The sequence below is a fragment of the Phyllostomus discolor genome, chromosome 1, assembly GCF_004126475.2.
Source record: "Phyllostomus discolor isolate MPI-MPIP mPhyDis1 chromosome 1, mPhyDis1.pri.v3, whole genome shotgun sequence".
NCBI lineage: Eukaryota > Metazoa > Chordata > Mammalia > Chiroptera > Phyllostomidae > Phyllostomus > Phyllostomus discolor.
In genome coordinates, this window is record NC_040903.2 from 24,460,886 (window position 1) to 24,484,806 (window position 23,921).

General features: G+C 35.4%; 1 protein-coding gene across 8 annotated transcripts in view; it reads left to right on the forward strand.

The window, feature by feature from the left end:
- The window catches only part of N4BP2 (NEDD4 binding protein 2), a 98,326-nt gene that overhangs the window by 57,754 nt on the left and 16,651 nt on the right, over positions 1-23,921 (forward strand). For all 8 annotated transcript variants that reach the window (XM_036019928.1, XM_036019957.1, XM_036019942.1 and 5 more), the window contains 7 exons: positions 146-301; positions 1,747-4,127; positions 4,727-4,812; positions 5,572-5,617; positions 6,868-7,064; positions 10,037-10,155; positions 19,490-19,622. In XM_036019928.1, the coding sequence (XP_035875821.1) occupies positions 146-301; positions 1,747-4,127; positions 4,727-4,812; positions 5,572-5,617; positions 6,868-7,064; positions 10,037-10,155; positions 19,490-19,622 (3,118 nt within the window). The remainder of the gene's footprint in view (positions 1-145; positions 302-1,746; positions 4,128-4,726; positions 4,813-5,571; positions 5,618-6,867; positions 7,065-10,036; positions 10,156-19,489; positions 19,623-23,921) is intronic.

Genomic DNA, 23,921 nt, shown 5'->3' on the forward strand with positions numbered 1-23,921 from the left:
AATACTATATATTATTATAATAAACCCTTTTTATTTTTGTGTATTATCAATATATTATTGTTTTTTATGATATTACATGTTCTGGTATGTTTAAAAGCTTAATTGCTAGCATCTCTTCTACCCTTTTCTCCCCTGGAAATTTTAGGCGTAATATCCATGGGGTAAGCAAAGAAAAAATAACAAGAATGTTGGAACATTATCAACGTTTTGTTTCAGTGCCAATAATTATGAATTCTTCAGTGCCAGAAAAAATTGAACATACTGGGTTATGTGCATTTTCTTTTGAGGACCGAAGTTGGAGGTAGGTTAAAGCTCCTATCTATGTACAGATTTTCAATTTAAAATACAATTTTTAAAAAATAAAATTTTGAAGTTTGTGAAATCACTGTCAGATAACTTGTAGGACTTATATATAGTCTTACCTGAAGCAGGATGTGAGTACGTGATGAGCAGGAAAAGAAAAGTTTATTTAAGTGATGATATTAGAGTTGTTTAATTGTCCTCAGGGTTTTGTGGGCCCATGTTTATACTGTCTTCATTATGTAACTTCCTGCTATTCTAGTCTTTATCCATTACCTTATATCCTCATTGTTACCATTTGTATATAATCACATCACTTAATTTCGTTAGGTGATGGTAAAAATACTCTTTCAAGCTATTAACATAAATGAGTAAAGAAGAACCTTAAATATATAGAGAAGTCTGAGTTTTCTCTATTTTGTGATGGTAAGGGATGGAGAGGTCCTACTAAACAGGATTTAGGAGTTGGGAAGAGAAATTTCATAAATGCCCTTTCAGTGAGGAGCATTGGTGCAAAGTGGTGAAGAACATGGGTTCTTAAGCCTTGTTTCCTGGCTTCAAATCCCAAAGTTTTATAATATGTAACTATAAAATCTCTCTATACTTTAGCTGTTTATTTCTAAAATGGCAGTAACAACACTTTGCTCCTAGGATCTCATAAAGATTATGAATTAACACTTGTAAAGGACTTAGAATAGCATCTGACATATGGAAAACTCAATGCTAGGTGTGATTTTAGTAGGAAGGCTTCATGGGAGAGGTGGGACTTTGAGAGCTCCTAGAATAAAGGAGAAAAAGGAAGATGAGTTGACAAATTGAAAAAGGGAAAAGCACTACAGTTGAAAGTAATGATTAGGCAAAAGTTCCCTGAGTCTGATGTTAACATTAAAGATGGTTTTTAAAAATTTAACAAGTGACATCTCAAATGAGATCTCTCTTCCCTATCTCTCATTTAACTGTGCAAATCATGTTGGTTGACTCTTTTTGACTTTGTAAATGAAGCTTAAGCATTTTCCTTTGTAGCAAATGATAGATAGGTAATATAGAGGAAGTCCTAGTTTGACATGCTAAGCTTAAATAGGTTAAAGAAACCAGGGAGGTGGTGTCCTCTTTTGGGAATAAATTTAGAAACTTAATTTTAATATTTATGCATAATAAACATCTTAACTGAAAATCTTATGTTTATTATACAATTCAAAAAAGTTTTAGTGCCTCCTATATGCCAGGCATTTTGCTAGGTGTTATGGTTACAACAAAAGGGATGTGTTCATAGTGTTTTACTGAAAGACCAAGGGTAGCTTTTATAATTTTAATGTAGTGTATTTCTAGAATTTTTAGAGTAAATAAATGTTAAGTGTTCTTTCAGTTGAATGCTGCTTTAATTTAAATCATAAGATTAATGGTAACATTAAGAGACTGCCTTATAATACTTAAAAAATCTTACAGCCCAAAAGACGATGAAGACATTACCTCTGAAAAAGAAGAAAATATTTTATCCTCATCTTTGAAGCACATAGAGTTAATTGAAGAGAAGAAACTTGACCTGACCAAAGAAACTATGTTACCTGAGAATGTTACATGTCTCCCTAATACAGATTTAAACAAAGGAAGAAAAGAAATAAGTGGTATGAATCCTAGCAGTCAGAGTGCTTTCATTCAGGACGTTGCAGACATGTATTTTTCTGATTCTGAAAGCAAAGTACAAGTAACAGACAAAAGTGAAAAAGAACAAGTAGAAATGGCTCCTGAAAAAGAGTATAACAAAACTGGTGCAGATAGTTTTGTAGAGAGTGTGTCACCAGGTATTAGCTATGGTGAAAATAATAAAGAAGACTGGGATCTTTTAAATGCTATATCACTTCAGAATGAAAACTCTTCATCTGGTGAAATATTAGAAGAAAGTACAATGGTAAAGAAAAAAGCCTTTGGAAAACAAAAAAGCAAGTCATCTTTGGAAAAGCTATCAAGATATGAAGTATCAAATTTTGTTGGTGATTGGCCAGTTGATAAAACTATTGGTCAGAGGACAAAAAGGAACCGAAAAACTGAAAAAGCTTCATCTGTACAAAGTGACAAAAAGTATAATTGCCCTCCATCATGCAAAGTATTAGGTAATAGTCTATCTGTGAATAGAGATCATATGCAGCAACTAGAATCTGCACATGAAAGTACAGAGGATGACAAGAAGTCACAGTGTGATGATGCTTCAGAAGCTTTCAGTAGCTATAATTATGACGCTTACAGGGATACTGAAAAATATTCATTCAACATGCTGGACGACTGGCCTTCACCTAATTCTTTAACTCAGAGACAGCGCAAATCAAGAATGCGAAAGTCTGGTGTAAATGGACCCAACCTTGAATTTGGAACTAATGACATTACGAGTGAAATACCCTTACATACAACACATGAGACCTGTTGGGGCACAAGCCCTGAAGAACTAAAAACATTGGGTAGCTGTATTCTAGGAGGTTCTAGTATGCTGTCCAGTGAAATGACCTGTGAGAGTAAGACTTGTCTAAGTGAAAAGATTTACGATCAACACACATTGTCTCTTCCTTTTACCAATAGTGCTCCAACTATTCTTGGAGTAGTAGAACCACAGACTTTAGCTGAATTTCCAGAAGGAAAGCCTAAAGAAGTTCCTGGAATAGAAGTAGGCATGTGTACCCAGACCGAACCGCAGGATTTTGCTCTCTTATGGAAAATAGAAAAGAATAAAATTAGTGTTTCAGATTCTGTGAGAGTATTAATAGGAAGACTAGATGGATTTAAACCAAAAGCTTTCAATATTAACATGAAGTTAGATATTCAAGAAACAATTCCATATAGGGTAATGTATGATAAAAGCACATTTGTTGAAGAAAGTGAGCTTACCAGTGCTGATGAATCTGAAAATCTTAATATTCTTTGTAAATTATTTGGATCTGTTTCATTAGAAGCTCTAAAAGACTTATATGAGAGGTGTAACAAAGATATTATTTGGGCCACGAGCCTTTTGTTGGATTCTGAAACTAAATTATGTGAGGATACTGAATATGAGAGTAACCAAAAGTCACATGATGAAACACAAGCTGGGCCATTTTCTCCGGGACATAATATGAAGGAAGTTAGTAGTCAAAGAGGAACTGTAGAGAGTTCTAATTCTTCTGTGCCAGAATTTAGCCATGGGATTGGTATCACTAACACTAATGTACAGTCTACCTGTGATTTAGAAAAGGGAAACCCAGAGCAGGCAGAAATAAGAGTTGTAACTACTGAAGAACCTGGATTAGTAAGTGTATTTCCTAATTCCACTACGGAGCTAAAGAGTACTAATGAAGTACTTCCTAACAGTCAGGCAGAACTTTCAGGTTTATATAACATTAACCAGTCTTTTTCAGCTACTGTAAATGCTATCCCTGCTCAAGATGTGAGTGAAATGGAGAAGAATCCTGAAGTCACAGAAATTGGAGACAGTATGCATTCTTCTTTGAGTTTGTCTGATATTTTAAACTCTGTATCAGGCACTTCAGACCTTGAATTAAATGAAGAAATTTATTTTACTGACTCTTGTGAAATAAAGAAACATGAAAATCTTCCAAAGGATTATGTGAAATTTCCAAACACAGAAGAGTTTATGAATGAAGATGAACAGGAAATGGAAAATTTTCTAATGGCAGGGAGTACTTTGCTACCTGGAGTTGGTGAAGAAGATAAAACTGAGATGTTGAATCTCACGCCAGTGATGGCCAAATCTCTAACTATAGACTGTCTGGAATTGGCATTACCCCCTGAACTGGCCTTTCAGCTCAGTGAATTGTTTGGCCCTGTTGGTATTGATTCAGGTAAGGAAAAAGTAAATTACTCATATGTGTGTCTTTATGTGAATAGAATGTAGATAGATGGTTATATTTTGGTTTGAAAATTATTTGGTATGTTAACTGAAATGTAAAAGTAATTTGTGTTGTTTACCTTATTTTTGACACAGTGTGTTTGTAGAGGATTTTTAAAAATGTAATTTGAAGAAATAGCATTTATATATAGAGTTTGTGTTCATCCCATGCCTATATTGAAAGTTTTCTCTGGTAATTACTGCATACTTATTTACAAAGATGTACCTTTTCGAACCCTTTGGTGCTACTCCAGATCCATTTAACTCAAGATTAATTTCTTAGAACACATTTATTGAAAAGTCTTGACTAATGGAAATGAATAAATTTATTTAGAATAATGGACACAAATAATATATGAAGCATTGTATAATTGCAGCAGTCAAGAAGTGTGGAAACAATGACATATTACATATACAAAAATATTCTAAGAGAACTAGAATCATAGGTTAGTAATTAATAATACAGATTAGTATTGTGATGCATAAAGTAGTTTAGTATGTTTCCTGCAGATGTATGGGTAATGATTATATTTTCTTTTCCCCACTTATAAGGGTCTCTAACAGTCGAGGATTGTGTGGTTCATATAGATCTGAATCTGGCTAAAGTGATTCATGAGAAGTGGAAAGAATCTGTAATGGTTGGTAGGCTCCTCTTTATAAAGAGCTTCTTTTGTATCCATTTTGTCACCTTTGCTCTTCAATAAAATCTGTTGTATGAAAGAGTTCTATTGAATTTTGACTTTGAGAGAGAATGAACTTTTATGACTTAACAGATTATTGATTTTTTTAAAAAGATTTTATTTATTTATTTTTAGAGAGGGAAGGGAGGGAGAAAGAGAGAGAGAGAGAGAGAAATATTAATGTGCCGTTGCTGGGGGCCGTGGCCTGCAACCTAGGCATGTGCCCTGACTGGGAATCGAACCTGCGATGCTTTGGTTCACAGCCCGCGCTGAATCCACTGAGCTACGCCAGCCAGGGCAGATTATTGATTTTTACCTGTTTTCAGTATTTTAGATTATTTCTAGACTAGTTAAATTATGTAATTAATGATGAAGCTCAGTATGTTGAATTTTTTTAAGGGAGTCATAAACAGTTTCTGCTCCCTAAATTAAAGACTTTGCTGTACTAATTGATTAAATTTCAAAAACAAAAAAGTACAGTGTAACAACTCTATAATGATTAATTAAATTTCAAAATTTTTGAAAAACACAGCATAACAACTCTTTAAGTGGAAGAAAATATAGGTGTAGTTGTACTTTGTACTTTTATTGTTTTACTTAGATTTTAGCAAGAATGATTGATAATTTTATGAGAGATGATTTCTCGAGAAAAATAATATAATCTTGTTTTCTAATGCACCCTCCTTTGCCACTCCCCTGTTCTGTATTTGTGTTTAGGAGCGACAAAGACAGGAAGAGGTGTCCTGTGGCAAGTTTATGCGAGGTAAATAACTTATTTTTTAATCTAATGATCTTGTCTTGACATTGTAATTTGGTGTGTGTATGTATGAATTTTAATTCATTTTAAGCATACTTTCACAAAATGTTACCGAAGAATTTTGATTTGCAAATAAAAGTTCTTTAAAAATTGTTTTATTTTTATAATGACGGAAAAAACCCCTATAATACTGTTTAGCTTTCATGAGTGCTGTGGAACACCAAATATGTGCTCTAATAGATATAGTCAAGGTGTTTCCTATTAAGATTTCTCTCTGAATGAAAGAAAACTGTTCTGATTTGAGAGCAATAAAAGTATTCATGTGCTTAATTGAGAGGATCATTGAATTATTACTTGGTTATTCAGTTTTTCTTGATGTTACTGTTATTAGAGCACAAAAGTCAGCCTGCTTTTTTGGTACATCTGCCAAATTGAAAATACTTGATTCCAGAAGACTTCTCTTATAGCATTGTCCTCAGTGATTAGTGCAGGGTGGCAGACCTGTTAGTAAGAGTCTTCCTTGTGTGTATGAATTCCTCCATGTGCTTTTGTCCACTCCACACTGGGACTGCAGATTGAAGAATCTCAGGATGTGCTTTAGTTCAGACCTGTGCTTGTGTTGTAGCTTTAAGAGCTAAAGCTGTTTGAGAGGTTCCCAAAGGGTATCAAGAGTTGTGTGAATGACATCATCCACTGTTTTTTCACTTTCTAGGAGAGCCAAGGAATGTATCAGAATGTGTTGCTATCCCTTAGAAATGATGACATGTTACACATTGTTCAGTCCTTTCCTTACTTGCCTATCAGTTGCTCAATTTTCATTGGGTGCCGCCAGTGAGTTGGTTACAAATTTGCCAAAATACTGGTTTTTTCAGTCCTTGGCATGGCAGAACAGAGCTCACCAGAGCTGCTCTAGGTGGTAACTTTGAGCTGGCTGCAACTTCCTGTGTCTAGCATTGTAACTGTCACTATTTTCTGTGGGCCGATGTGGTATGGGAAAGAGTGGGAAGCATTGAGTTGCTTTAGTGATACCCAGATCATGACTCATTTGAAATATTCCTACATTTACATGTCATTTCTTGCTTGTAGTTAATATGCAGATGAAGTTGAAACTTCAGAGTTGCATTATATGTACAAGCTAAAAGTAAAAACCCATGTTTCCTTGGTCTCTCTGAGGTAAATGTAAGAGTGCATAATGCTTAATTTGTATGTTTTTTGTTATTGTTGAGGGTCTGACACTATTTATGCTGCTTTTATAGATCCTTCCATGGTTGGGCATATTGGTCTTGATAATACGGAACAAAAATCATCTCAGAGAACAGGCAAAAAATTACTGAAGACTTTAGCAGCATCTCAAATGCTACCCTTATTGGATCATTGGAATACTCCAACTAAAAAAGTATCACTCAGAGAAATAATGTCAGAAGAAATTGCCCTACAGGAAAAACACGATTTGGTATGAGTTAGTATAAATATTAATCTTTGTCTCTGACTTTAGATTGATTATGTATACTTACTTTGTGATTTTCATTTGATTTTATATTTCCTAGTCTGGAATGTTTTTAATTTGATTGAAGTTAATGTTAAAGTTGAAAAATATATATTTTTAAAGATTTTATTTATTTATTTTTAGAGAGGGAAGGGACGGAGAAAGAGAGAGAGAGAGAGAAACATCAATGTGCAGTTGCTGGGGGCCGTGGCCTGCAACCCTGGCATGTACCCTGACTGGGAATCGAACCTGCGACACTTTGATTCGCAGCCCGCACTCAATCCACTGAGCTATGCCAGCCAGGAAAATTGAGAAATATTTTAAACATAGTTTAAAGCTGGAGGTTTTTGCTTCTGGGAAATTAGTTGATATTCTATAACAGGAAACCAATCTATGTTAAATCTGTTGTTTTAGATTTAATTTTTTAGGTGATTGAGCTGCACAGTTCTTAGCATTTTAACATTCATATAATTTTTAAATTTCTGGAAACATGAAAGAAATCTTTCATTTAAAGATAATTTCATTCATAAATTAGTAATAGGAAGTGTTTCTCTTGCTATCAAGGAAGTGTCCATCTTTGAAACAAAATTTTTTAGAGAGAGTTGTAGAAACTTAACCATTTGAATTAAAAATATATACCCTTATCTAACTTTTCAGTTAAACAAGTTCAAACAGAAACTTCGTTTCACTTTGAACTTTATATGCATTTTTTTTGTTTCTTATTCAGTGTATCTAATTATGTAAAGCTGTAAGTGAATTTGGTTTCCTTTGCATTTGTTCTTAGCCCTTTTTTTTTTGAATTCTGCAAATTAGTATCAGAGGATTTAAAAATCAGAAGAGAAAAGACCTTAAAGGTTATTTAGTCCAGTTCTCAAGGAAAAAAAATAGCTCTTAGGTGGTGATCTTAAAAACACTTTTATTTTCTTTCTTACTCATTTGACATCTTAAAGGAACACCTTCGTATTTGAAATACCTTGAAATTGGTATGAAAGAAGAACGATAGGATTACCCTACCTTTATAGTTATTTTCTCTAATTATCGTAATTAAATTAGAAATACACATTCTCATCTTTGCACATTTATATAATTCAAGGAACAATCTCTTCAGTGGGATTTTATAATTTAGTGTCATTCAAATATCCTTTTCAATTTATATATGTAATAAATTAGACAAATGGATTTTCTTAAAAACATAGGGAAAGCCTAGAACTTATACCAAAATGGTGTGACACTTTTTGTTGAAATGCCATTTTCCACTACTGAAACTTTTATTTACAGTTCTAACCTGCCTTTTAATCTTTCAGTGTAATAGTGAACAAATGAACATTTTTGACTTACCAATTTAATGTACTTTTTCCCCCGTATCAGTAATTTTTGTTTGCCTTTGTATGGGTAATAGAAACAGTATTATTTTGGTCCCAAGGACTCTCCCTGAGGTATTACTCCAGAAAGGGAATTTTGTGTGATGCTTTCTCCTCACTTTTTGTCCCCAAAGGAGAAATACGCTTTGTATTTTTTTAAAAATAAAGAATATAAAATAAACTTTAGGTATAGTGTATGACTAGAATAATTAATTGTGTCATGAGTTTTCCATTTTTTGAATTTGAAGTTTCGAAACTCTGTGACCTGATAGATTGCTAATAAATCTGATCACTGAATATTTTAGAACGTTCAGATATAATGCATATTTTAAATAAAACATGAAATATTGTTAACCCTTGAGGTAGCTTTTCCAACACTCTGCTGACATAGGCTGCAATCAGCTTTACCCATCCATTCTTTCACGGGTCAGATGGTCCCATGCCGTGGTTCCTCTTTCATTGTTATTTGGTGTTATGTAAATGGCCTAAATATGGTTAGGCTTCAAAACCAGGAGCTAGTCTAGGATCACCCTAGACTTATGTAATTTTTATATTTAGGAATTTTCAGAGTCACCTTTGAAATTTTATAGGAAGTTATTTTTCAGACATTAGGAACTTTGTAGCAAACCAAGATATAGTTATATCACAGTGTCAACAACTTACCTTAGAAATCACTTTAAGAATGTTAATCGTAATCCTGGCTAGGATTAAAATAGCACATTTTATGGAAGTTCTTTTGGCTTGGCAATTTAAACAGGTCCAAGTATGACTTGTGAGAAAACTAACAATTAGTAACAGTTCTCATACAGTTATTTTGAAGTAAATGTGCTTGTGAAACTTAAAAATTGTGAATTCTAAGATTTTCTGTCAACCTGATTTTGCAGCTTTATTTGTACACTGTAGTTTCTGCTCATTGAGGAGAGTATGTTTTTGAGGACGTTGTTCACAGCATCATACAGTGTCCCTTTTAGGAGGACCCATGGGAGGAATTTCTCTCAGGTCTCAGTAGCAGAAAAAGTTGTACTTCTCCTGAGCAACTGGTTTGGTTTTATTTTATGGACACTGAGAATCTTTGTTTCCCCCTTTGCTTTGGCCACTAAGAGTCTCAGAACTGAATTTGTGGCCCACCTTTAGCAGTTGTGCAGGATTCTGTGGCATGTATTTATATACTAATTTTACTTGTTAGCTATTCTGTATTCTTACCTTTATTTTCTGTACTCTCTGACTTATTCATTTATTTATATTCTGTTTTATGTAATATGATTGAATGTGTTGGGTGTGTATATGTGACAATATGTGTGTATATATATACATGCTCACGTGTATGTGTGGTTGTGTGCATATATATATATATATTTATGAGCAGCTTCATACTTTGTAAAAATAGGATATAAATAAATAGTGCAAGAATACTTATATAACTAATTTCAGCCTTTAATCAGTGAAGAAAGTCTGTCATTGCTTTTAAATTATTAGTCTTTTTGCAACAAAATAACCATGCTTTTTGGATCATCATAACTAGTATTATAAATTCCATTTTAAGGATGATTCTTTTGTCTTTTTTTGGTTTTATTTTAGAAGAGGGAGCCTTTTATGTTTGAAAAAGATTTTGCCACCAAACTAAAGGAGAAGGAACTCTTTAAGCTATTTCCATCCATTAACCAAAATTTTCTAGTGGACATTTTCAAGGACCACAAGTGAGTATGGGATTGTCCATAGTTTGTACTGTGATGTCATTGAAAGCATGTGTTATACATTATAATCTGGTATTTTTCGGATAACAGAAATAATATCTGTATATTATAAATCATTTAATGCAATGTACTCATACATAATGTAGAAAATAAGCAGTTTCTGGCCATTGGTTTTTATGTCTCCTCAGTTTTTTTCTCATATAGTAATTGTACATACAAATCTGTATACATGTATACCTGTTTGCTTTTGTGTCTACATGCAAGTACATATTTCACCAAAAAAGAGCTTGTGTTTTATGTACTCTTTTGTAATAGTTTTGCTGGTATTTATTTTTCCTGTTTATCCTTGGTGATCTACTCTTTCTTTTCTTTTCTTTTATTTTTTTTAAAGATTTTATTTATTTATTTTTAGAGAGGGAGGGAGGGAGAAAGAGAGAGAGAGAAACATCAATGTGCAGTTGCTGGGGGCCATGGCCTGCAACCCAGGCATGTGCCCTGACTGGGAATTGAACCCATGATGCTTTGGTTTCACAGCCCGCACTCAATCCATTGAGCTACACCAGGAAGGGCTGCTCTTTTCTTTTTAAAGTCTGTGGTATTCTTCAAGTATTCCATGGTATTCTTCAAGTGATTTCTTAAATCACTCTATTTATTTATTTATAAAGATATTATTTATTTATTTTTTAGAGAGAAGGAAAGGGAGGGAGAAACAAAAATGTGTGGTTGCGTCTTGTGCGCCACCTACTGGGGGATGTGACCCACAACCCAGGCATGTGCCCTGAATGGGTCAAACTGGTGACCTTTTGGTTTGCAAGCTGGCACATAATCCGCTGAGCCACACCAGTCAGGGCCACTCTAATTTATTTAAACAGGCTCCTACTTACGGACTTTTTGATTCTAAGAAAAATTGGAAATTGTGTGCCCTGAACATCCTTGAGCAACATACATTTTTTGCTTCCATGGGTGAATGCTATTGTAGGCTAGTTCCTAAAAGTGAAATTGTTGGTTCAGTGTGTTTTCAATTTAAAATTTTTATAGCCAATGCCAAATTTCCTTTGATAAAGCTTTCCTGTGTTAGTTATTTGTACTAATAGTGTAACCTGCTCTCTGGATAATGAGAGTCTTTAAAAATTTTGCCAATCTTATGGGAAAAATATTTCATTGTTGTTTAAATTTTTGTTTTCCTAATTATTAGTAAGGTTGAATAATTTCATTCATTTCCTTTTCTACTAATTGCTTGCTTTTTGTCTGACTTTTGGTTATATTTGTATTTCTAGATTTGTGAAAGCTCTTTATGTATACTAATCTTTGTCTACTAATGCAGATTATAATTATTTTTCCTGCTGTGATACTTACCTATTAACCCAGTATAGTCACTTTGGTCGTATACATGTTTTAATTCTAATATTTTTTCAGAAAATCTTTTTCTTTATTGTTTTTAGTTTTATGTCTTTAGGAAGTTTGTTCTACATCAATATTATATAAATATTTTCTTCAGAACTTTTAATTGTTAAATATTCTTAATTTTTTAGCATTTTAATGTGTATGGTATGAGGTAGAAATTTAATTTCTAATTTAATTTAATTGTTCTTCCAAATGATTAACTAGATGAGTAGATCATCTTTACCCACTGATATTAGGTATATCACTAATATTTACCATATTCCTAAATACACATTTTCTTTCTTTTTTTGCCAACATTTGCTATTTACTTTAAAATATTATTTATTTATTCATTAACATATTTTATTGATTATAGTTGTCCCAGTTTTCCTCCCATTGCCCACTTTTGCCCAGTACCCCCATTCCCTCCAGCAGTCCTTCCTCTTAGTTCATGTCTGTGGATTATGCATATAAATTCTTTGGCTTTTCCATTTCCTATACTGTCCTTAACATTCCCCCTGTCTTTTTTTGTACCTACCAATTTGTACTTCTTAATCCCTGCACCTTTTCTCCCCTTTTCCCCCTTCCCCCTCCCAGCTGATAACCATCCAAATGATCTCCGTTTCTATGATTCTGTTCGTGATCTGCTTGTTTGCTTAGTTTGGTACAGTTGTTGATAGTTGTGCATTTGTTGCCATTTTAATGTTAATAGTTTTGAATTTCTTTTTGTTATATAGTTCCCTTTAACATTTCATATAATAATGTCTTTGTGATGATGAACTCCTTTAGTTTTATGTTGTCTGGAATGCACTTTATCTGCCCTTGTATTCTAAAGGATAGCTTTGCTGGATAGTCATCTTGGATGTAGGTCCTTGCCTTTCATGGCTTTGAATGCTATTTTCCAGCCCCTTCTTGCCTGCAAGGTTTCTTTTGAGAAATCAGTTGACAGCCTTATGGGAACTCCTTTGTAAGTAACTCTCTCCTTTTCTCTTGCTGCTTTTAAGATTCTCTCTTTGTCTTTCATCTTGGGTAATGTAATTATGATGTGCCTTGGTGTGTTCCTCCTTGGGTCCAACTTCTTTGGGACTCTGAGCTTGCTGGACTTCCTGAAAGTCTGTTTTCCTTTGCCAGACTGAGGAAGTTCTATTTCATTATTTGTTCAAATAAGTTTTCCATTTCTTGCTCTTCTCCTTCTGGCACCCCTGTGATTTGGATGTTGGTACATTGGGAATGTCCCAGGGCTCCTAATTTTATCCTTTTTTTGGAATTTTTTTTTCTTTTTGCTCTTGTGATTGAATGCTTTTTTCTTCCTTATGTTCCAAATTGTTGATTTGATTCGCAGCTTCATCCCATCTACTGTTGGTTCCCTATAAAATTGTCCTTTATTTCTCTTGTGACTTCTTCATTTTTGATTGGATCATTTGCTGTTGAAGTACCCACTGAGTTCCTTGAGCATCCTCGTAACCAGTGTTTTGAACTTTGTATCTGGTAGGTTGTTCATCTCCATTTCATTTAGTTCTTTTCCTGGACTTTTGTTCTGTTCCTTCATTTGGGCCATATTTCTTCTCAATTTGGCAGCCCTCCTGTGTTTGAATTATTAGGTAGAGCTGCTTTGACTCCATGTCTAAGTAGTGTGGCCTGTTGTAGAAAAAGCACCTGTAAATTTTGTTGGGTGGAGCCTTAGGTAATTGCCAGATGGGGCAACCAGTTTCACTGCTTTGTGGCTGTGTGTGGGGGAGGGCGTAGAGAGGGGACAATGCCTCTGCCTGGCCTCTGGTAATTGCCTGGGAGGAAGCTGTGTCCTGGTACTCGTCCTGTTGCCAGTCACTTCACTTTCTCCCCTTCTCCCCATATGTCACTTGTGCCCTTCCAGCTGTTGCTCTGGTGCTGAATCCCAGAGGGGGTAGGTCTGAGTGAGTCCTAAGTTCATTGTGGGCCCTTTAAGAGGAGTCCCTTGAGAATCCCACAATTTCTGCCACCAGCCCAACCCCCACTGGTTTTTACAGTGAGAAGTTATGGGGACTTATTTGCCTGGTGCTGGAACCCTGGGCTGGGTGGCCAGGCCTGAGGCTGGAGGGATTGCTCCAGAGATATCCCTCCTGATTTTTATCCACCATACATGAATGTGAGACTGCCGGTTCCACTGCTGCTCAGTGCCACTCCGAGCCTCTGTGTCTCTCCACAACTCTCCATGCCTCTCTGCATCTCTGCCCCTCCTTCCTACCTGGATGAATGTGGCTTCTTAAAATCCTTGGTTGTCAGACTTCCATAAAGCTTGATTTTCGATGAATCTGGGTGATACTTGTTTTCTAGTCTAGTTGTAATTTTTGCTGTAGCTGTGCATGGAGACGAAGTGTGTTTACCTATGCCTCCATTTTGGCTGGAAGTGTACTTTAAAATATTTTAATTCTAATGGGTATGGCTTGGTGTCCCATTGTGTTTTTTTTAAATACTAAAAAAAATTTAAATTACAGTTGACATATATTATATTAGTTTCAGGTATATAATATAGTAATTAGATATTTATATAATGTAGGAGGAAGTTACTCCAGTAAGTCTAGTACCCATTTGGCACCATACATAGTTATTACAATATTATTGACTATATTTCCTATGCTGTACATTTTATTTTAAAGACTCTTCTATTCCATTGAACTATTTGTTTGGGCCTGGATTTCCACTATATTGTTTTAATTGTTGTAGGGTTATAGTGTGTTTTGATGTTTGGTATGTTAGGAATGCTTCTGGTTTGGATAATACTTTATTTATTTATTTTTAAGCCGAATGCCTATTTCAAGTTTTTTTTTTTAAGATTTTATTTATTTATTCTTAGAGAGGGAAGGGAGGGAGAAAGAGAGAGAGAGAGAAACATCAATGTGCGGTTGCTGGGGGTCATGGCCTGCAACCCAGGCATGTACCCTGACTGGGAATCGAACGAAGAATACTTTTATTCTTACGAATTTTTTAAATTCCTACTTTAGCTAGAGTTTTAAATAGCTGCTTTCTTAAGACTCTTGAGACTCTAATATAAATTTTCTCTAAGTATATCATGGCAATCACAATAATAGATTTTTGGAATAAAATGTACTTTACCTTCAGATTTTTATTTAATTCAGTAAAAGAATTGATTTCAGGATTTTTGCAACAGTAATTAAATGTGATTATTCTTCCTGTGCTATTTGACAAGACTGCTGTTTTTCTCTGTGCCCTGGAAAGTTTGAATAAATTGATACCTTGAATATTCTGGGATTGTGCCTTTTCAGGGAGAAGGTTTTTAGAACCTTTCATAGTCTTTTTAAGATTGTTGCTTTATCCAGATGTTTGTTTTTCAGTCTTTTCTGGTAATTTGTTTTATGGGAAATCATCAATTTTACTTTGGTTTTTCAAGTTTATTATTGTTAAGTGACATATAATACTTTTATAATTAAAAACATTATTTTGCAATTGATCATATTCCTTTTTTCCCCCCTAACATTCTTTTCTTCACTTTTTCTCTGTTTTTGCTGTTCATTAGATTGGCCCTTTTAAAGAACAAATTATTGGTTTATTGATGAAAGATTTTTGTTTCATATTTTATTGATAAAAGATTTTTGTTTTATGTTCTCTAGTCATTGTTATTTTATTTTTGATGATTCATTTTTATTTTTGATGGTTTCTTTCTCTTAAAATTTGTTCAGATATTTTAAACTGGTTAGTATGTTTCCTTTTAGTGTTAAGTAACAAATACATTTAAGGGTACGACTTTTTCTTTGTGTAATATTTTGATTTTGATATATATACTATCGTCATTTTCATTATTTTCTCAATCTCTAATTTGGTTTGATTTTTCTCATTTATCCAAGAGTTTTTAATTTCCTAAATGGCTTGATGGCTGTGGTGGTGGTGGTAGGGAGAGGGTTATTATCTATTTTGTTTGTTGCATTGAGGTACAAGAATGTGGCCTAGAGAGTTCTACTTATCAGAATTTGAGATTTTCTTTGTGATTTAATACTATTAGTGTTTATACATGAAAGTGCTTTTGAAAAAGAATTATTTCTTATTCTTTGTTGACTATGCAGAGTTCTAAATATGTCACTTAAATCAAGTTTTTAATGGTATTATTCCAATCCACAATTGCCCTGTTTTTTTTTCCAAATACAAGCAAAAGTTTATTTAGAAAGTCAGAGAAAGAGCAAGAGCATTCCCTATCTATTTATTTTTTGCAACCTAACTTGATATTTTCTTAGTTATGTGTTAAAATCTCTCAAGGGGCTGGCATGTGGCATCCCCCTCCTATGGGGACCTGGGGGCAAGATGACTTGATGTGAAACAACCCAGAGTTAGGGTTCCCTAAGTCAGGTACGGGGACTGAGTGAGTTCAGTCTTCTTGGGAATACCCAGTGTGATTGGTCAGTCAGGCCCCTCAGGGTAGGTTGCCCCCACTGGCCTGCCAAGAGCGGGATAATTTTCTTAGCAACAGCTTCAGCTTCATTTGGTAAGAAGGCAGGTTGGTTCAGTTACTTCAGTATATGCCTGAGGTGTAATGTCTTAGGGCTATACCCTTCAAACACCCCCAGTGGTGGAGAATGGCTTCCAGCCCCCTCGAACCAGATGATTTTAAGAGCTAGTTAGAATGTGGATAATTGTTGGCAGCTTCCAGCCCACAAAAACTGTTTTGTGAGTTAAATGTTGAACATATCTGAGACAGCAAGATGAGAGGGAGGCCTAACTGGGAAATTGGTAGTCCCAAATGGTGCTCCCTCAAGGGTTGTCTTTAATAAATTGAAACTAGTAAAATATCACATTATTTTGATATGAGTTATCACGGTTCAGAAATATTTTGGGGAGGAATTTTAAAATAAACTTTTAATCTGTTCTGCAACTGACTTCTTTTTTAAAAATATATATTTTATTGATTATGCTATTACATTTGTCTCATTTCCCCCCCTTCACTCCCCTCCACCCTGCACACCCTCTCCCACCCACATTCCCCCCCTTTAGTTCATGTTCAGGTGTCATACTTACAAGTTCTTTGGCTTCTACATTTCCCATACTGTTCTTACCCTCCCCCTGTCTTTTTTCTACCTACCACCTGTGCTACTTATTCTCTGTCCCTTTCCCCCTCTCTGCTCCTCCCACTCCCCTCTTGATAACCCTCCATGTGATCTCCATTTCTGGGGTTCTGTTCCTGTTCTAGTTGTTTGCTTAGTTTGTTTTTGTTTTTGTTTTAGGTGTGGTTGTTAATAGTTGTGAGCTTGCTGTCATTTTCCTGTTTATATTTTTATCTTTTTCTTAGATAAGTCCCTTTAACATTTCATACAATAAGGGCTTGGTGATGATGAACTCCTTTAACTTGACCTTACCTGAGAAGCATTTTATCTGCCCTTCCATTCTAAAGGAAAGCTTTGCTGGATAGAGCAATCTTGGATGTAGGCTCTTGCCTTTCATGACTTGGAATACTTCTTTCCAGCCCCTTCTTTCCTGTAAGGTCTCTTTTGAGAAATCAGCTGAGAGTCTGATGTGAACTCCTTTGTAGATAACTGCCTCCTTATCTCTTGCTGCTTCTAAATTCTCTCCTTCATTTTAGTCTTGGGTAATGTAATTATGATGTGCCTTGGTGTGTTCCTCCTTGGGTCCAACTTCTTTGGGACTCTCTGAGCTTCCTGGACTTCTTAGAAGTCTATTTTCTTTGCCAGAATGGGGAAGTTCTCCTTTATTATTTGTTCAAATAACTTTTTTATTTGTTGCTCTTTCTCTTCCCCTTCTGGTACCCCTATAATTCGATGTTGAAACATTTAAAGATGTCCTGAAGGTTCCTAAGCCTCTCCTCATTTTTTTGAATTCTTGTTTCTTCATTCTTTTTTGATTGGATGTTTCTTCCTTCTGGTCCACTCCATTGATTTGAGTCACAGTTTCCTTAACATCACAATTGGTTCCCTGTACATTTCCCTTTATTTCACTCAGTGTAGCCTTCATTTTTTCATCCAATTTGTGACTATATTCAGCCAATTCTGTGAGCATCCTGATCACCAGTGCTTTGAACTATGCATCTGATAGGTTGGCTAACTCTTCGTTGTTTAGTTGTATTTGTTCTGGAGCTTTGATCTGTTCTTTTGTTTGGGCCATTTTTTTTGTCTTGATGCGCCTGTTACGTAGTGAGGGGCGGAGCCTTAGGTGTTCACCCAGGCAGGGCAACCCACATCGCTGTGTTGTGACACTGTTTGCGGGGAAGGGGTCTGAGAAGGAACAATGGCACTCGCTCTGCTCTCTGCCGGATTTCAGTTGCTTCCTCCACTACCCGCAAGCAAAGTGGGCCCCTCTAGTGCTGATTCCTGGGTAGGTGGGTTTGTGTACATTCTAGGACCCTGTGGATCTAGCCAACGAACTCTCCTGTGAGGTTGGGAGTCTCTCTCTGTGCGTCAACCCCCACAGGTGTTTTCAATTGGTATTATGAGGCTTTATTTCTCCATGCTGGGACCCTGGGTTGTGTGGTCTGTCTCGGTCCCCAGTTTTGCCTGGTTTATCTGCACATGAATGTGGGACCGTCCAGCTGCCTTGTGTGTCATGCCCCTCTACAATCCACCGCCTCACTGGGTCTCCCTGCTGCTGCCTTGCACGCACCTGGGGTCCATCAGCTACCCTGCCTTGATCCCTCTCTGTCCCAGCTTCCTGACTCCGCCCCTCCTACTGGTCTGGATGAATATATCTGCTTAACTCCTTGGTTGTCAGACTTCCATACGGTTCAATTTTCTGTCATTTCTTGTTTTTTGCTTCTAAATTGTTGTCCTTATTTTGGTTGTGCGAGGAGGCATGGTATGTCTACCTATGCCTCCATTTGGCTGGAAGTCCAAAAAAATTTTTTAAAGTATATTTTATTGATTATGCTATTACAGTTGTCCTAGTTTTTTTCCCTTTGCTTATGTCTGTCCGGTACCCCTCTTCCCTCCAGCAATCCCCTCCCCACTTAGTTCATGTCCATTGGTTGTGTGTGTAAGTTCTCAAAAATATTTCTTAGTAGTCATTTCATTATCTGGCCATTGGAAAGAATCCGAGGCATAAATAATCTGAAAAATGAACAGTATAAAATTATTTATAATTTTCTTTGGAATGAATGTTTGTAGATGTTAACATGAGTGTTTCAGATGTTTGTCAATTTCTAGAATTTAATACTACAGATAATACAGTATCACCATGAACACATGCCCGAATAATGTAGGGGTGAGAGGTGGGATAGTGTTTAACTTTTTCTTTCTGTATCTGGCTTAGATTTCTTTGACTAAAACCCTATGGCATAAGTAAAAAGTGATGTTGAACCCAATAAAAATATCGGTTTAAAGATCTATTGTCTGTGTTTGATAATTTAAGGAAACTGAAACCCTGTGTGAATAAGAGATTTACAGGGTATTAGGTGACAAGATGAAAGATTTGTTATGGATAATTTACCTGGAATAAAAGATCAGAAAATGAATTCATTATCAATATGTACCTTTTGGTATTAATTTTTTATAATACATTTTTAAATCTTTGCCCAAGGATACTATTATTGATATCAGAGAAAGGGGGCATGGAGAGAGATAGAGACATTGATGTGAGAGAGAAACATCAATCAGTTGCCTTTCATATGTGCCCTGACTGGGGACCCAACCTGCAGTCTAGGCATGTGCCTTGACTGGGAACTGAACCCGCAATATTTCAGTGCACAGGAGGATGCTCCAACCAACCCAGTCACCTGGCCAGGATGGTATTCGTTTTTAAAACCAGTTTTGATAGCCTATACCTTGACAGTTTCTCTGTGGTCATTTTTGAGTCTTTGTTGATACATGATGAGCTTTTAATTTAATTTCAATGTTTAAAACTTAAAAGTGAGTCATTTTTTTTGTCTTCTGAAATGTTTGAAGGATTGCTTATGTAAATGTTTCCGCATAACTTTTATTTTCATTTATTGACATTGTATTGGTACTTAATATCTTTACAGCTATTCATTAGAACAGACAGTGCAATTTTTAAACTGTGTTTTTGAAGGAGACCCTGTAAAAACAGTTGTAGCACAAGAGTTTGTTCACCAAAATGAGAATGCCACTTCTTATACTGCACAGAAGTCTAAAAAGGTACAGAATTACTTACTTTTTCCTATAATGATAATTGTCTATGAAAATATAATAAATTTATTGAAATAAATTGATGATTGTTTCTCACCATTTTGACTAGATTGGAAATTTGACCACCAATTGCATATTTGGTTTAGAATGTCTGTTTACGCAAAATAATGAATTTATAGCTGATTGTTTTTTCCTTCAGTGTCATTGTCATTGTGTATAAGCACTTGAATTTCTATAACTTTTTGTGTGTACACTCCACATATCAAAGTATGAGGCTTAATTGAATAGCAGTGGGGTTGTGATATGATGGGTCATGGGCTGTAAATACGTGGGCAGGAATATTTAACTCTTTGAGAAATGGCCAAACTTCTTTCCAAAGTGGCTGCACTATTTTATTTTCCAATCAGCAGTGTACGAAGGTTGCAATTTCTCCATATCTTCTCTGACAATTGTTATTCTCACTCTTCTTGATTATAGCCATCCTAGAAGGTGTGGTGTTGTACCTGGGATTTGTTTTAATCAGGCATGGTAGAACACTAAGGCCTGGAGATGCCTTGAAGGAAGAAGTCTATTACATGCACAGATCCCTAGTAACAAAAGGTCTGACCTGCCACCCAGGTTACATGGGGAAGCACCAGGGTTGGTCAGGAGCCAGACTAAGTAGGGAAGAAATGTGGGCAAGAGACTTTTTTGTGATTTCTATGGGAAGAAATGGGTGAGGCAGGGTAAGCAGGTTTAGGATTGGCTAGTTTGAATAATCTCGGTAGGCTCTGGGGTGTGGGAACAGTTTGTCCTCAGTTTTCTGGTGCCTGCCCTAGGTGACTAGGGTGTGTTGATGGTGGCCCATAGGGTGAGAATCTCCAAAGGAGGTCACTGGGATGTGGGCTCCAGATTTGTTGGTTTGCATATGTAAGATGCACTAGCAGGTGCGTTGTTTGCTATCTCTGGGAATTCATTAACACCAGGGTGGGAGTGGGGTGCTGTTTCTCCAGGGGTTAGCAAAGTCCCAGATGTCAAGGAATCAGAATTCAGGAAATAAAAGAAATGGTTAATATAGAAGTGATACCTTGTTCTGATTTTGATTTCCCTGATGACTGGGAATGTTGAACATCTTTTCATGTGCTTATTGGCCATTTGTTTATCTTCTTTGAAGAAATGTCTATTTGTATCCTTTGTCCATTAAAAAAATTTGGGGGGACATGTAAGAGTTATTTATATACAATTTACAAAATTTTCTCCCATTCGGTTGTCTTCACTTTTTTTAATGGTGTCCTTTAAAGGACTAAAGTTTTAGATTTTGATGATGTGCTGTCATATCTAAGAAGCCATTGCCCAGTCCAAGGTCATGAGATTTTTCCCTATTTTTTTCTAAAAGTTTTCGTGCTTACAGAGTAGCCCTTCGATTTTTTGTGAGTTAAATTTGTATACAGTGTGAGATAGGGGTCCAAGTTCATTCTTTTATGTGTGCATGTCCAGTTGTCATAGCACCACTTGTTGCAAAGACTCTTCCCAATGGATTTTCTTATCCCCCTGTTGACAGTGCATTGACTGTAAGTTTATTGCCAGATTCTCAGTTCTATTCTATTGATCTGTATGCCTGTAATTGTATCATTACCACACTGTCTTGATTACTGTAACTTTGTGGTAAGTGTTGAAATTGGGAAGTGTAAGTTTCCAACTTTGTTCTTTTTTTAAGATTGTTTTGGCTGTTATGGTCCACTTACATTTCTATCTGAATTTTAGGATCACCTTCTCAGTTTCTGCAAAGAAGCCAGATGGAATTTTTATGGAGATTGTGTTGAGTCTGTAGATCAATCAGATTGAGTTGTGTTGCCATACTTAATAATATTGTCTTCCAGTTTGTGAACATGGAGAGTCTTTCAATTTATTTAGGTCTTAATTTCATTCAATAGGGTATTATAATTTTGAGTACTAAGCTTTGTATTATTTAAAATTTATTTTTAAATATTCTAAGAAATAAATATTTTATTCTTTTTGATGCTATTGTAAATGGAATTGTTTATTTTATTTTATTTTTGGACTGTATAAGTGCATAGAAATATAATTGATCTTGTATATTCATCTTCTAATAGCTTTAGGGTTTAAAAAATTGTTTTTTGTAGATCTCTATCATTCTGCTATTCTTACTTACTAATAAGACCACTCAGGAATAATGTATATGCTCCCTTTTTTCTTTGAACATTTCACCATCACCTAGTTGATATATAGGACATAGGTAATTTTGATATTCATGTGACCTGTTAGTGCTGCTCATGGAGCAGGAACCAAGCCATCACACTGATGTCTGCATTCATCATGGATAGGGAGGTGCAGTATATTGGAAGATGCAGAGAGCATATAAGATGATGATGATGAGGCCTGGAAGGCCAAACTGGGAATGAAGCTTACTTCTTTTCTTTCCTGATAATAGAGCAATGATCTATGGGTCACTGTGGTGACAGAAGAGGTGATGGAGAGAGGATATACTTACTCAAAGTTGTAGATGGTTGGAAATGTTGGAATCAGAAAAGGGGTTTTATGAGTTATGTGATTGCTGGCCAAAATGTAAACTTCGAGTTATTTTGGAGATTATTCTCAGTAAAAATCCTCTTAGATTTGTGAGCAGAAAAGTCTGTCTTTGATGTCCCAGGACTTTAAGGGGCCACACAGATAATGATTTCAGGGAGTATCATGGAATCATAATGTTTGGTTCATCTGTTTTCAAGAAACTAACATTTAAATCTTTGTTTTATTAATACTTCTGCTTTTTCCTTTTAGTCTTTTTTTTTTTTTTTTTAAAGATTTTATTCATCCATTTTTAGGGAGGGGAGGGGAGGGAGAGAGAGAGAGAGAGAGAGAGAGAGAGAGAGAGAGAGAGAGAGAGAGAGAGAAACATCAAATCAATGTGCGGTTGCTGGGGGTTATGGCCTGCAACCCAGGAATGTACCCTGGCTGGGAATCGAACCTGGGACACTTTAGTTCCCAGCCCGTGCTCAATCCACTGAGCTACGCCAGCCAGGGCTCCTTTTAGTCTTTAATAAAATTTATGATTTGTTACCATAGGAATTGATTTTATTATTATAATACATCATGCTTTCAACAGAAGTAAGTGGTACTAATTAGGTGAATTCTTAGGAAGCATGTATTCCACTTGGCCCTTATTAATGAAATTATAGTAAACCACATCACTGTGAAATAGATATAAAAATAAATTTTATGTTAAAAGAGAGTAGCTATTTGAGAAAGCATTCTTTATATACTGTTCTTTTTTTCTTTTTAAAAATAAGGAATGAAGGGTCTCTTCCCAGAAATCCAAATGTAATTTGCATTTTTTACTATGAACACCAACAGAGACTTTATTGCTATGAAGTATTTATGTTCATAGTGTTAGTCATTGTGGGCTTTTCAAAGGTCATAAAAAGTGTTTTTATAATCCCTTCCCTGGGACGCAAGCCATATACTTGTAGAATATTTAAACATTAATATGAAACAAGCTTGTGATTAAGTATTGGCAAGAGGCATATAAGGACGTAGGTTCTGTGAATATTCTGTGTCAGAGAGAGCCTTGTGTTCTTTCATAAAATAAGCTGGATATTGTTACAAAAATAAATTGTGTATCTATAGATTTGTGACTCTGGTAATGAGTTAGGAGTATGGTGATGACTTTATTTTAAATAATTATTCTCTCTTTTAGAAAAGTTTCTTTAACTCTTTCAAGCCTTTAGAGCTGTAGGGGTCGCCCTGGCTGGTATGGCTCAATGGATTGAGTGCCGGCTTATGAACCAGAAGATTGCCAGTTCAATTCCCAGTCTGGGTACATGTCTGGGTTGCAGGCCAGGTTCCTGATTAGGGGCGTGTGAGAGGCAAGCGATTGATATATCTCTTGCACATAGATGTTTCTCTCCCTCTCTTTCTCCCTCTCTTCCAAAAAACAAACAAACAAACAAACAAACAAATAAATAGAATTCTAGGGTTCAAGTAAGCAAAATGTAATGAGTGAAAAATTATACAACCAACTATTGTTATATATTAGACATGTTCTTCCCAACATTTCTTAGCTTCTAAACTCCATTCACAGGCAGGAAATTAAAAAAAAAAAGGATTTTTTTTACATCAAATTAGCAATATATATTATGTAATACATACATGCAATATTTTATAATATTTTAATTGTCACTTTTATTAAAGATTGTATTATAGAGTACATTATAATTATAATCCTTGATAATATTTCTAATTTAATCATTTAATATTTCTAATTGTAATCTAATTTGACAATTTTCAGCTTTTAGAAATTTAACACGTAAC